General features: G+C 38.2%; 1 protein-coding gene across 1 annotated transcript in view; it reads left to right on the forward strand.

Annotated features, from left to right (window-relative positions):
- slc4a3 (solute carrier family 4 member 3) overlaps positions 1 to 15,268 on the forward strand; it is a gene marked incomplete at its 3' end in the record, with an annotated part of 141,307 nt that overhangs the window by 102,556 nt on the left and 23,483 nt on the right. The window contains exons 9-12 of the mRNA XM_079822147.1: positions 3,732 to 3,867; positions 11,451 to 11,616; positions 14,146 to 14,248; positions 14,444 to 14,628. Coding sequence (XP_079678273.1) covers positions 3,732 to 3,867; positions 11,451 to 11,616; positions 14,146 to 14,248; positions 14,444 to 14,628 — 590 coding nt within the window. The remainder of the gene's footprint in view (positions 1 to 3,731; positions 3,868 to 11,450; positions 11,617 to 14,145; positions 14,249 to 14,443; positions 14,629 to 15,268) is intronic.

The raw sequence follows: 15,268 nt of genomic DNA on the forward strand, positions 1-15,268 counted from the left end.
AGGTGGTGAAGCTCATTTGGGAGATTTACGGCCAGGCGGAAGTGGATCTGTCTGCGTCTCAGAATACGACGCACTGTCCACTCTGGTTCTCTTTGACACATCCAGCTCCTCTGGGACTGGATGCCATGGTACAGACGTGGCCGAGGCGGCGTCTGTACGCATTTCCCCCAGTTGTTCTGCTCCAGGGAGTTCTGGAGAAAGTTCGCCGGGAGGGGATAAGTCTACTGCTAGTAGCTCCTTACTGGCCGAGCCGGATTTGGTTCTCGAACCTCGTAACACTGCTCGATGACTCACCTTGGAAGATTCCGATCAGGAGGGATCTTCTATCTCAGGCGGAGGGCTCAATATTTCACCCCCGCCCAGAAATGTGGAACCTGTGGGTTTGGCCGCTGAGGGGGCCGAGCTCATAGAGTCTGGTCTCTCTACCGAGGTAGTGGAGACCATTCTTAGCTCCAGAGCTCCATCCACGAGGAGACTATATGCCCTGAAGTGGAGGTTGTTCACTTCTTGGTGTCAAGAACGACAGTTCGATCCAGTCAACTTCCCTGTTGGTTCAGTACTAGATATTCTACAAGAGCGATTCTCTTCTGGGTTGACCCCTGCTACACTTAAGGTATATGTTTCATCTATTTTTGCTTACCATGCCCATGTGGATGGTATTACTGTGGGGAGGAACCCGTTGGTAACTCGTTTCCTTCGTGGCACTAAGAGGCTGAGGCCTGCGTTGCGCACTAGAGTTCCTACTTGGGATTTGGCTATAGTGTTGGAAGGTTTATCTGCGGCTCCGTTCGAGCCACTTGACATCATCTCAGAAAGAGAGTAGGAGACCTTCAGGCCTTATCAATATCCCCTTCGTGCTTGGAGTTTGCACCAGGGATGATTAAAGCTTTCCTTTACCCTAGATTAGGGTATGTTCCGAAGGTGTTAACCAATGTTCTACGGCCTATAGTGCTGCAAGCTCTCCGTCCTCCTCCATTTGTTAATCCAGACCAGGAAAGATTGAACCTTGTATGTCCAGTGCGAGTACTGGATGCTTATGTCCACAGAGCTGCCCTGTGGAGGAAAGCAGATCAATTGTTTGTTTGTTTTGGACCTCAGAACAGGGGTCTCCCTGCATCCAAACATACAATGAGCAAGTGGATAGTCGAGGCTATCTCACTGGCTTATGGGTCTTCTGATCAGCAGTGTCCCTTAGCTGTCAAAGCCCACTCTACTAGGAGTATGGCGGCCTCTAAGGCCTTGGTATCGGGGGTTTCCCTCAAAGAAGTCTGCGATGTGGCCGGTAGGTCCTCGCCTCTTACGTTTGTGAGATACTATGATCTTGACCTGGAATGTGCTCCAGGTTCTTCAGTGCTCCTGTCTTGAATGTGCCACAGTTTCACACGACAGGCATTTGGTATTATGGCGTTTTGGTATTTCGTTCCCAAAGCTGTCCCTAGTGGACGCAGTGTGAAGTTCCCTCGAAAGGGAACATCTCAGGTTATGACTATAACTATAGTTCCCTGAGAAGGGAACGAAACACTGCGTCCCTTTGCCATACTCCCTGCATCCCTGTGATCCCTTGCTTCGGCAGTTTAGCTGAAGTGCGATCGGACCGGATGTATATTTATCCTTTCCTGGACGTGACATCACCCGCCCGTGACGCTCACTCTCGCCATTGGCTGAGTTGACATACGTGCATAAGACGCTATCACGCTGTGGGCGTTCCCAAAGCTGTCCCTAGTGGACGCAGTGTTTCGTTCCCTTCTCAGGGAACTATGGTTATAGTCATAATCTGAGACGTTTTCGATAGGGGCGCAACTGTAGTAAACGCTCCTATGGGTCGTATTTCATGAATTAAAATGAATGTGTCCTGTTGTCGATAGGGGCGCAACTGTAGTTAACGCTCCTATGGGTCGTATTTAATGAATTAAAATGAACGTGTCCTGTTGTCGATAGGGGCGCAACTTTAGTAAACGCTCCTATGGGTCGTATTTAATGAATTAAAAGGAAAGTGTCCTGTTGTCGATAGGGGCGCAACTTTAGTAAACGCTCCAATGGGTCGTATTTTTATGAATTAAAATGAACGTGTCCTGTTTTCGATAGGGGCGCAACTTTAGTAAACGCTCCTATGGGTCGTATTTCATGAATTAAAATGAACGTGTCCTGTTGTCGATAGGGGCGCAACTTTAGTAAACGCTCCTATGGGTCGTATTTCATGAATTAAAATGAACGTGTCCTGTTGTCGATAGGGGCGCAACTTTATTAAACGCTCCTATGGGTCGTATTTCATGAATTAAAATGAAAGTGTCCTGTTGTCGATAGGGGCGCAACTTTAGTAAACGCTCCTATGGGTCGTATTTCATTAATTAAAATGAACGCGTCCTGTTTTTGATAGGGGCGCAACTTTAGTAAACGCTCCTATGGGTCGTATTTCATGAATTAAAATGAACGTGTCCTGTTGTCGATAGTGGCGCAACTTTAGTAAACGCTCCTATGGGTTGTATTTCATGAATTAAAATGAATGTGTCCTGTTGGCGATAGGGGCGCAACTTTAGTAAACGCTCCTATGGGTCGTATTTCATGAATTAAAATGAACGTGTCCTGTTGTCGATAGGGGCGCAACTTTAGTAAACGCTCCTATGGGTCGTATTTAATGAATTAAAATGAATGTGTCCTGTTGTCGATAGGGGCGCTACTTTAGTAAATGCTCCTATGGGTCGTATTTCATTAATTAAAATGAACGTGTCCTGTTGTCGATAGGGGTGCAACTTTATTAAACGCTCCTATGGGTCGTATTTCATGAATTAGAATGAACGTGTCCTGTTTTCGATAGGGGCGCAACTTTAGTAAACGCTCCAATGGGTCGTATTTCATGAATTAAAAAGGAACGTGTCCTGTTTTCGATAGGGGCGCAACTTTAGTAAACACTCCTATGGGTCGTATTTCATGAATTAAAATGAACATGTCCTGTTGTTGTTAGGGGCGCAACTTTAGGAAACACTCCTATGGGTCATATTTCATGAATTAAAATGAACGTGTCCTGTTGTCGACAGGGGCGCAACTTTAGTTAACGCTCCTATGGGTCGTATTTCATGAATTAAAATGAACGTGTCCTGTTTTTGATAGGGGTGCAACTTTATTAAACGCTGCTATGGGTCGTATTTCATGAATTAGAATGAACGTGTCCTGTTTTCGATAGGGGCGCAACTTTAGTAAACGCTCCAATGGGTCGTATTTCATGAATTAAAATGAACGTGTCCTGTTTTCGATAGGGGCGCAACTTTAGTAAACACTCCTATGGGTCGTATTTCATGAATTAAAATGAACATGTCCTGTTGTTGTTAGGGGCGCAACTTTAGGAAACACTCCTATGGGTCATATTTCATGAATTAAAATGAACGTGTCCTGTTGTCGATAGGGGCGCAACTTTAGTTAACGCTCCTATGGGTCGTATTTCATGAATTAAAATGAACGTGTCCTGTTTTCGATAGGGGCGCAACTTTAGGAAACGCTCCTATGGGTCGTATTTCTGGGAAGTGACAAACGACCGATATAGGCGTATTGGTTGGAGGCGTGTTGAAAAAAACTGATTTTGCCACATTGATTTGAATTGTGGAATTAGAATAATCACACAATTTTACATTATTTTGTTATGTAAGGTGACAGTGGTGTATGATACGAGATATGGAGTGATGTTACTATATATTGCATTTATGACAGCATGACAAACACTGTGTTTTGTTACCCAGGTGCCATAATGCTAGATCTGGATCAAACCACACTGCCTGGCATCGCCCACTTGCTGGTGGAAACCATGATCATCTCGGACCAGATCAGAGCCGAAGACAGAGCCAACGTTCTGCGAGCGCTCCTGCTCAAACACAGGTTAGTGGAGGTCAGACATCAATACTCCAAACAAAGCTCATATTGATCTTCTCTGCGGTGGGCCTTAATGTCAATGTCCTTTGTCACAGCTGCCTCTATTGGTTTCCTGCTAAATGAAGAGGTGTGATTACATAACAACTTGGAGTGACAGTGCGCCAGGCCGATGGCCAATTGAGTTTTTAATGGCATTGCAGCTGCAGAGACATCAGACATTGGTTACATCAAAGAGTGTTTAAAGGAACAGTTGTTTTAAAGGAATAGATTGTTTACTCATCCCCATGACATTTCAACCTTGAAATATTTTATTTTTTCCATTCAACACAAAAGGAGATATTAGGCAGAATGTCCTGGTTGCTCTTTTCCATGCAACTAAAGTGATTTAAAGGTATAGTTCACCCAAAAATGAAAATTCTGTCATCATTTACTCACCCTCAAGTTGTTCCGAACCTGTATGAGTTTCTTTGTTCTGCTGAACACAAAAGCAGATATTTAGAAGAATGTTTGTAACAAAGCAGACCATTGACTACCATAGTATTTTCCCCCTACTATGGTAGTCAATGGTTGCTCTCTCTGCTTGGTTACAAACATTCTTCTAAATATCTTCTTTTGTGTTCAGCAGAACAAAAAAACTCATACAGGTTTGGAACAACTTGAGGGTGAGTAAACAAAGACAATATTTTCATTTTTGGGTGAACTATCCCTTTAAGGCCTGTTCACACCAAGGATGATAACTATAAAGATAACAATAAAGATGTAGTTCTAATCATCTTTATCAATATTAAAGAATAGCAGAGTTCATACCATAGCTATAACAATAACGGCAAGGAGAAAAAATATTGTTGGAAACACTTGAGTGTTTTTTTCCAGCTGATGAATGATAAAATCAGCCAATCAGAATCTTTTCTGCTGTAACAAGCTCGAGCATTTAAAGCGACAGACAAGCACGTGCTTAGAATAAACAGAACGATATCTTCCGCTTGTGTGGATGCGAATATACTTATCTTTATAGTTACTTTTATAGTTATCATTCTTAATGTGGCCTTTAAGCTAAAAAAAAATGCATAAAACTAGTCCAATTTTACATTTTCATAGTCGCTGTATGTCCCATTGCTCTCAAATCTTAAGTTTTCCAGTCAAAAGTCAAGTTTTCCAGACTTGCACGCCACAATCGGTTACGTGGCATGAGAGAACAAATAGCATTTGGCATCAATGACGTGATGCATCTCATTTTCAAATTAAATATGAGTGTGAAACAGTATTATTTTAGTATTGTCACAGTGGTTGCAGGAAGGCAGACACAGACGAAAAGAATAAATCCAAAATGACAGGTTTAATAGTATTTCTAGCAAACAGACAATCAGGCGGCAACACACTCTAACTAAGACGTGAACGGGCAAGGAGTGACTGAAAAGGCAGAACTTAAATAGTGAACACAAATGAGGATGATGACTACACACAGCTGACACATATGAACTAATAATGACTTTAACCAAGGAGACAGATGAGTGGCGGGAATCTGAACAAAGAAACACGTGACAAATGAAAACAAACTGAATGTCCATGATAACTGAAACTGAACAGAAACTACTGTGACAAGTAGCCTATCATTGAGAAGCTATTATAGTTTTTATTGACAATTTGATGTTTATATTTCCCGTTTTCCACAAAACCAGCCATAAGTCGCACGGGTATATTTGTGGTAATGGCCAACAATACATTGTATGGGCCAAAATGATCCTTTTACGATTTTTTCTTCATATATTTTTCTTCATTTTTCTTTTTCTGCCAAAAATCATTAGGATATTAAGTAAAGATCATGTTCCATGAAGATATTTAGTACATTTCCTACCGTAAATAATATAAATATAAATATAGAAAAATAAAAAATAAAAAACATATAAATTATGTAAAATATATTATTAGTAATATATGTTGCTACACTCTAAAAAATGCTGGGTTAAAAATAACCCAAGTTGGGTGGAAAATGGACTAACCCAGCAATTGGGTTGTTTAAACCCAGCGGTTGGGTTAAATGTTTGCTTAAAACAACCCAATTGTTGGATTAAAACAACCCAATTGCTGGGTTAAAACAACCCAATCGCTGGGTTAAAAACAAACTGGGTTAGTCCATTTTCAACCCAACTTGGGTTATTTTTAACCCAGCATTTTTAAGAGTGTAAGGACTTCATTTAGTCCTGGTTTAGTCCATTCATTTAGTCCTGGGTTAGTCCATTTTCAACCCAACTAGGGTTATTTTTAACCCAGCATTTTTAAGAGTGTAAGGACTTCATTTGGACAACTTTAAGGGCGAATTTCTCAATATGAATTTTTTTTGCACCCTCAGATTCCAGATTTTCAAATAGTTGTATCTCGGCCAAATATTATCCTATCCTAACAAACCCAACCCAATCTCATGGCAATTCGTTCATATTTTACGAGGTGGCTAATTCGTACGAATGTGTACGATCTCACTCGTACAAATTCGTACAATTTTTGCGATTTGACGAATTGCCAATTTCAAACCCCTCCCCTAAACCTACTCGTCACTAGGGTTTAGACAAAACGTACAATTTCATACAAGTGAGGTTGTACAAATTTGTACTAATCAGCCACCTCGTAAAATGTATACATATTGGTCGTGAGATAGCGTTGAACAAACCATACATCAATGGAAAGCTTACTTTCAGATGATGTATATAAATCTCAATATTTCAACAAAATTTACCCTTATTACTGGTTTTGTGGCCCATATTTTATTTTAATTAACGATTAAGCAACAAAAAGTATTTTTTATGATTTTAGTTTCAACCCTAGTGCGAAAGAGATGAAAAACTTCAGTCTTAATTATGGTCCGTACAGAGCTATCATATGATTTCAGAAGACTTGAAGTATAGCGCACAAGTTACAGACTCTTTTTATGATGCTTTTAAGGAGCTTTTTTGGAGAATGGCCATATACATTTTCATGTGCTTTTTAGCTGACACATTAATCATTTTACAGGGTCAGAATGACATGAGGGTCAGTTTTCGATTTTGGGTGAATTATTCCTGTAACCAATTCACTGTTTTCGTTACCTTGCATAAAATCTGGACTATTTTAAGTTGGTGCTGTGTAGATGCAGTATTTAGTATGGCTCAGACAGGCCTCCTTTCTTGAAGGATTGTGAAGTGCCGTGTGTTTTCTTTGTTAAGCTCTGCTCAGCCGCAGGATCACACTCTGAGGTCAGAATGGTACTCTACCTGAGTGAGTGCTACTGCTAACAGAATTAATATCGCATGGCCCCAGCTACAGAAATGTGGGTTGCATTAATAGTTTGAAGATGTACCTTTTTAAACCTCTTTGCATTAATATGACAACAAGTTCTGGGCACTCAAGCAACATTTAAATGATTGAGCATAAGAATCTTCAGTAACACTTTCTATGAAGCCCATGCTTATAATGAATTATAGCCCCATTTATACTTACAGTATTCATAAGTAAGTAAGTATCCATATTAAAGACTCATTATACCTATACTGCATTATAAGAGCTATAGTTACATTAATATTATTTGTATAATTACTTATAAGTCATGCATTTGCTTTTTAAATGCACATGCTCATAATCCATTATACACTGATTTCTAAGTATTAATTAGTCAGTTGTATGTTTCCATGAATGTATTTATAAAAATGCAGCCTGCAATTCTAATGTTATTATATTAGAGTTACAATTACTTTTTAGTAATTCAGATTTCTGTCGAATAAGTAAATATATTGTCATTAATAGCCGAGTTGTGTTCTTATAAATACTTATTGTGAGTAATAATACAGTTACTAACCTCTATAAATTATTGATGGCTTTAAGTAAAGTAAAAACATACACTCTAAAAAAAAAAGGTTCTATAAGGCACCAAAAATGGTTCTTGGCTCGTAATCATAGGGGAACCTTTTTTAGTGCTATATAGCACCAATTTTGGTTCTTCAGTGGTTCTTCAGCGGTTCTTCAGAGGTGCTATATAGCACCTTAGTCAAAGAACCGGTGAAGAACCGGTGAAGAACCGCTGAAGAACCACTGAAGCACCAAAATTGGTGCTATATAGCACTAAAAAAGGTTCCCCTATGATTACAAACCATCTTGGTGCCATATAGAACCTTTTTTTTTAGAGTGTAGGAAGCAATAAAGCAAATATTAATAAATCATAAAGATGTGCTCATTATACATTTTAAGTTGTTTATTTGTAAATGTAATTAATGAATAATAACTGTTCTTATAATGCAGTATAGGTCTTAATGAGTCTTTATACATATATTTTTAAAATAGTAATACTTATGGAGCTATAATTAATTATAAGCATGGACTTCATAGGACGTGTTACTGAAGCTTCTTACAAAAACATTAAAAACGGTTGTGTATAATGCAAAGACATATATATTTTTTAGGTGTGGCTTGAAAGTCCAAATAGTCTTTGAGGCCACTGCATATGTTTGATTAAAAATTAATGTTTTGTGATTAATCATTTATCATTTTTGTTACCAATACATGTTGAGGATAACAAATGTTGGCATCTCTTTTAATTGGAATCTCTTTTAGCATCTCTTTAGAGAGTGCCACAAAAGTTCAAAACCAGTTGTGCTTGCTTCACTCTCAGAAAAAAAGGAACACAAGCTGTCACTGGGACGGTACCTTTTCAAAAGGTACACTTACATACTGGTACCTTAAAGGTCCATATTACACTCTAAAAAAAAGGAGTTATTTAGCTCTAAAAGTGGTTCTTTGGTTCGTAATCATAGGGGAACCACTTTAAGTGCTGTATTGCACCAAATCTTGGTGCTTCAGTGGTTCTTCAGCGATTCTTTACCGGTCGTTTGGGATGACTGAGGTGCTATATAGCACCGCTACCATATACAGAACCTGTTAAGATATTGTGCTACATAGCACCAAAAGTGGTTCCCCTATGATTACAAGCCAAGAACCACTTTTAGTGTCATATAGTAAAATTTTTTTTAGAGTGTAGTACCTAAAGTGTACATATTAGAACCTAAAAGGAACAAAAGTGTAACTTTTGATAAGGTACTGTCCCAGTGACAGCTTTTGTACCTTTTGTTGTCTTTTTATTTCAGTTAAGGGACATTGGAACTGCTCAGAGATGAGTATTTCACTCTGCCAGGCTATAAAACAAACACACACTAACACATAATGAAGTCAAAAACTACAGCATTTCCCATCATCTCATATGCAGCTTTCCATGGGAAAACGTGTCAAATTAGTCACCAAAAATGTCTTTGTAATGTGGAAAAAAATACATCAAGGTGCTCTATAAGTTAGGTCATTAGTTACTAAAGTTTTGGGAATGTTTTCAAACACAATTAAATGTCACACCTTCTGTTTTGGAACCTTTCAGTGACCAGTTTGGCTGGAGCGTTACAAGATCTCAAATAAAGCTTAATGAGTGTGCCGATGTCAACCGCTGGACACGGTCGCGGTGACGTGTGTAACAAAGCTGGGCAGCCACTCTTTAGTCTTCACTGTTTTCAGTACACGTAGAGCACCCAGAGCAAACCGAGATTAGTCTTTTTGTGAAAAACAATAAAGGCATTTATTAATTCACTGGACTACCTCTGTGGTCGATTTTTAGAGTTCGAATTCTGTTTAAATATTCCCTGATGTTATCTAGCCGCATGTTGCTTTTCTGTTGTCTTAAGCATTTTTTACTGATTGCTTTGGCACGTGTTTCTTCGAGCGAACAGGGAATGTGGTTTGGTTTTGCAGTTTGGATTCTGATATCCTGACATGTTGGGTTTTGTGTTTGCTTTGCAAATATTGCAAGCGAAGATGGAAAATTGCCTTTTTGGACATTGATAAGCAAGGAAATTGCTGTAGCCGTGGAGCTAAATAAACACAAGAGCAGGGATATTTGTCTCACAGAGGAGAACAAATGGACTCGAGTAGCTTGACAGATTAAGGAAGTCATAACATTTCCACTATTAAAGACATAGTTCACCCAAAAAGAAAATGAAAATACTGTCATTTATTCACCCTCTTGTCATATGACCCATATGACTTACTTATTCATGGCTGCTGTTTTTTGTTTAATAAAGATAAATGACAAAAAAGAGGATGAATAAATAATGAGAATTTTCATTTTCGTTTGAGCAATGCCTTTAATGCCTGATGTGTATAGAATAGAGAGTCTGAGTTGTAAGAAAATATTTTCTTAATCAGTATTTACATCTTTCATATAAAAATATTTTACAATCCTTAAAACAAGTGTATTTATATTATATATATTATATTATATTAATTATATTATATTATATTATATTATATTATATTATATTATATTATATTATATTATATTATATTATATTATATTATATTATATTATATTATATTATATTATATTATATTAATTATATTATATTAATTATATTGTCAAATGCAACGACTTCAGTACCAATGTGACGACACCAGCATTTCCCTCTAGCATTTAGAGCGCTGTTGAACGAATTCTTAAATACCATTGTATTTAAGAATTCGTTCAACAGCGCTCAAAATGCTAGAGGGAAACGCTTAACATACATGTCTCTGATTGGCCCAATATATATATATTCACAAGCTCTATATATATATATATATATATATATATATATATATATATATATATATATATATATATATATATATATATATATATATATATATATATATATATATATATATATATATATATATATATATATATATATATATATATATATGTCTGTGATTGGCTACAATGATCAACACTTCAAAAATATGTTGTAAATAGACATATTTGGTGCTCTTCACCGAGCGCTTACACCGATACACGGGCATATATGTTGAGTGTACACAATGGCCAATCACAGACATTTATGTTGAGTGTGTGAACACAATGGCCAAACACAGACATAAAGGTTGAGTGTGTGAACACAAGGGGCAAACACAGACATATATGTTGAGTGTGTGAACACAATGGCCAAACACAGACATATATGTTGAGTGTGTGAACACAATGGCCAATCAGAGACTTATATGTTGAGTGTGTGAACACAATAGCCAATCACAGACATATATGTTGAGTGTGTGAACACAATGGCCAGTCACAGACATAAATGTTGAGCGTGTGAACAATGGCCAATCACAGACATATATGTTGAGTGTGTGAACACAATGGCCAGTCACAGACATATATGTTGAGTGTGTGAACACAATGGCCAGTCACAGACATAAATGTTGAGCGTGTGAACACAATGGCGAATCACAGACATATATGATGAGTATGTGAACACAATGGCCAATCAGAGGCATATATGTTGAGTGTGTGAACACAATGGCCAATCACAGACACACATGTTAAGTGTGTGAACACAATGGCCAATCACAGACATAAATTTTGAGCGTGTGAACACAATGGCCACATGTTGAGCTTGTGAAAATTTCAGTACTGATTTGGTACCGAAGTCAGTACTTTTGACAACACTATTTTGCTGTTATACATTTATCTTGTTTTAAGAATGTTTACAGAAAAAATAAATATGGAGAAAATAAAGAATATAATTATAATACTTTCTCTTGTCCAGTCACCCCAATGATGAGAAAGAAGGCCTTTTCCATCGGAACCACTCTGTGAACAGCCTGAGCGGCTTCCGTCACAACCACAATCACGTTCACGACACCAGCCTGCCTCTGGTGTCCCAGGACCATGAGGAGATGCACGACAGCAAGACGGCAGAACATGACAAAGAGGTGTTTGTGGCATTGTTTGTGAGTTGCTTGCTTCTTGTTGTGTGCATGTTGTAGTATGTTGTAGTATGCATCCAGGCTTCCAGAAAATTGCTGCCAAGTTTATTGTGCCAGTGGTGTTCACTTGAAGGACACCAACTTTGACCTCCATGTGTTGGTAGCACTTGGTCCATACAGTATGCATTGCTCTAAAGGCCAACACCCAAGCGATGTAATGTACATGTTTTGTTGGTTAAAACCAGCTCTACTGAGAAAAAAATACCTTAAACTAGCCTACGGTGGTTTGCTGGTCTTAGTTTACCACAAATCTGGCCAGGCTGGTTTGTTTTAATCGTTTTAGAGGTGTTTGGAGACTTGTCAGCTGGTTAGGCTGGGTTGACCAACAAAACCATCTAAATATCAGCTTGAGAAACCGGCTAAACCAGCTTCAACCAACCCAAGAGATATATATATTTATATATATTTTTTTTTACACTGAATGAGAACTCTGCTGAAAGAATAGGAACATCCATAATTTCCAAAACTATACTCATTATTTTGTTTCTTTATAACATATTTTGACTTATTCAGTTATGCTTTCAGCTACCAATAAAAGTGTAGTACTGCATTTAAATTTACTCCACAGAATCACAGTCTTTTAACCCAAATCAGTGCAGAACACTGCAAAAAAGGATTTTCGGTAACACTTTATTTAACAGTGTCCTTGTTACATATGTTACATGTACTTATTTATTACTTAATTATTCATAATTGCATGCAACTGACCCTCAACCAAACCCTAATCCTATCTTAACCCTATAGTAAGTACATGTAGTAAATAATATTACTCAGTACTTATAATTATACTGTAAAAATGACACCTTAAAATAAAGTGTAACTGGATTTTCTTACTCAGTATTTTCCCTTTTTTCAGTACATAATATTTAAAGGGGTCATGAACTGGCTTTTAAAAAATGTGTTTACTGTTGTCTGAGGTCAACTTATGACGTTTGCGTGGTTTTTACATTCAAAAACATCATAATGAATAAGTAATAGGCTATTTTCTGCCTTGGTTTTGATGGGCGTGCCGCACTGAAGACTTGGAAGTAAACGCCCACAGCTAGGATTGGATAAGATTTGCATATTTAATGAGCTTCAGCTCCCCTGATAACATGTGGGGATTGTTATGAAAACGTCTGGAGAAACTCACAGGGCTCGAAATATATCTTTATCAAACAAACACAATGATTCATCTCTCATCCACCCGCGATTGACCGCATGCTAAGGTATGTAATCAATAGATATAAAACGATCTGTAACAATGCAATACTAACACAAATAAAAAAACATGTTTTACTCACATAATTGTGTTGCACCGTATATATACAATATACAGTTCAACACCAATATACAAGGTACAGCATTGTGTTTTAATCTCAATAGGTCTGCAAATCCAGTCTCGACTATTTTGTTTAGAATCGATTCTGAGGTGAAATGAAGCGAACAAACTTGGAATGTCTTACACATGTGAGCTGGAACCGGCATGTTTATTGCTCAGTAGCGACCCGTTTAGCTCCACGAGTTGGTGGGCGGGCTTGAGGCGGTGCTTCTGCATTCTGTGACGTCAGTGGTCGACATATTCTGAGATCTCTTGTTTTCTGGGCATGGTGTCAATAAAAGCTTTTCTTTGACTAACAAGGATGTTTTCAGCTCTGAAACTTACAGGATATTCTTATATCACGATGAACTTTTAAATATCGAAGGCTCAAAGGAAAGTTGATTTCTCAATTCATCACCCCTTTAAACTTTCTTGAATAAAAATACATTTATTTGAGAAGCAAAATGATGTAAGGTATTAACAATGGGGTAAAAAAGTTTGAATTTTTACGCTTCTTACCCCATTGGCAGATGATTTATTGTTTTAGAAAAATATATATATTTTGATACATTTTTCATCAAAATAAAAGTCATTTTGCAACAATGTTTAGATATTTAGATACTAAGACAAAATACTAAGCAAAAAAATATTTTTCGCAGTGAAAATGCATGTGCACATTCGGTCTGGGCCTGGTTAGCAGCACTGTTAATGCTTGGATCATGTAAGTTGCTCTGCCACATGTGCAGGATTAAGTGTAATAGTGAGCTTACAGGTGCTTCCAGTTAAACTCTTGATACATTAGCTGTGAAACTATGAATGTTCCCCATGGCTAAAAAAATGTTGGCACATTCGAAACAGCCCATATAAAAAGTGAAGACGTATTGTGTTAAATTGATTTAAAGTGATTTACCATTTGCTTTTCCACTTTGTCACCTGGATCTGTAGGTTTAGATTTGTGCTCGGTGATGCAAAACAGGCACAATGGTTCGTTAAAATTCACGAAACATACTTGCACCCCGTCACCCGAACACATGAACGAAACAGTCGTATGGAACAATAAACAATCGGAGTGAGGGCAGCTATGCATGCGCTATCTGCCAAAGCTTTTCTGCCACAGCTTGAGGCTGATGTGTGGCGTTCAAATGGCACTAACTATTTTCTTCTGTCAACAAAAGAAAAGCCTCCACCCTGTCCCAGCTGAGGGACATGCTGCCGCCAGATCTATGAAACTCTTGGCAAAGATTCCCAAGGATGCCGAGGCCACTGTGGTCTTAGTGGGTAAGCTAAGGAGCGTTTCGTTCCAGCGTTTGTTGTTTTCAGGTCCAGAGATGACGTTGAGTCATCGCACCAGAGTTTTCCAATAATGCCTCAGTCAGCTAAGCAAAGATTAATGCTTTCTGTTGTGTTTGATTTCTGTTTCTGGATCCCTGTTTGTGTGGTTTTTGATTTTTACCGCACTAAATGTGTTTATAGGGTGTGTGGAGTTCCTAGAGAAGCCCGCGATGGCCTTTGTCCGGCTGAACGAGGCTGTCCTGCTGGAGTCCGTTCTGGAAGTCCCCGTCCCGGTTCGGTTCATCTTTGTGCTGTTGGGCCCCACGCAGACCAACATGGACTATCATGAGATTGGACGCTCCTTCTCAACCTTAATGTCTGATAAGGTTCATCTTCAGAATCATACAATATGAATCATGGTTTGATAAGAAATATCTTGACTTTTAGTTGTTTTACCCTATCTTAATGCTTGCTTTGTTTTATTTTAAATATTTAAATCCTACTGGACCACGGCCCCCTGGTTGAGAACCGCTGTTATGTTTTGTTATGATTCTCGGGTCAGTTCAGTTCAGTTCAGTTACATTTCTGGCTAGATTTAATTTTTTGGCGTTTTTAGATTTTAACAAATACTTTTTTTAAACTACCACCTATAAATTTTTCCCAATCTTCTCCAGAATAGTGTCAGATGATCTTGAGACCCAGCCGCACATTTTTTATATTCTTCTATAAATATGTAATGAATTTTGTGGTAGATCTGCCAAACAGGAATCGAGTATTTATCTCTGCAATGCTTAGGCCAGAAGCGTTCATTCTTGTTCCTGGAGATCTACCTTTCTGCAAAGTTTATCAGACACATTTGAACCAGCAAATTAAGATATCCAGGAACAGAAATTAGCATCCTGAGCTTAGGCAAATTTGGGGGGTGCAAGAGGGCTTAAACAGTTTCATGACATACAAATGAAATCCAAATGCCTTGGCCTAAAATTACGCTTCTGGTTTACTCATATACCTTGAGTAAGTCAAGCG

Source organism: Gobio gobio (assembly GCF_949357685.1).
Source record: "Gobio gobio genome assembly, chromosome: 7".
NCBI lineage: Eukaryota > Metazoa > Chordata > Actinopteri > Cypriniformes > Gobionidae > Gobio > Gobio gobio.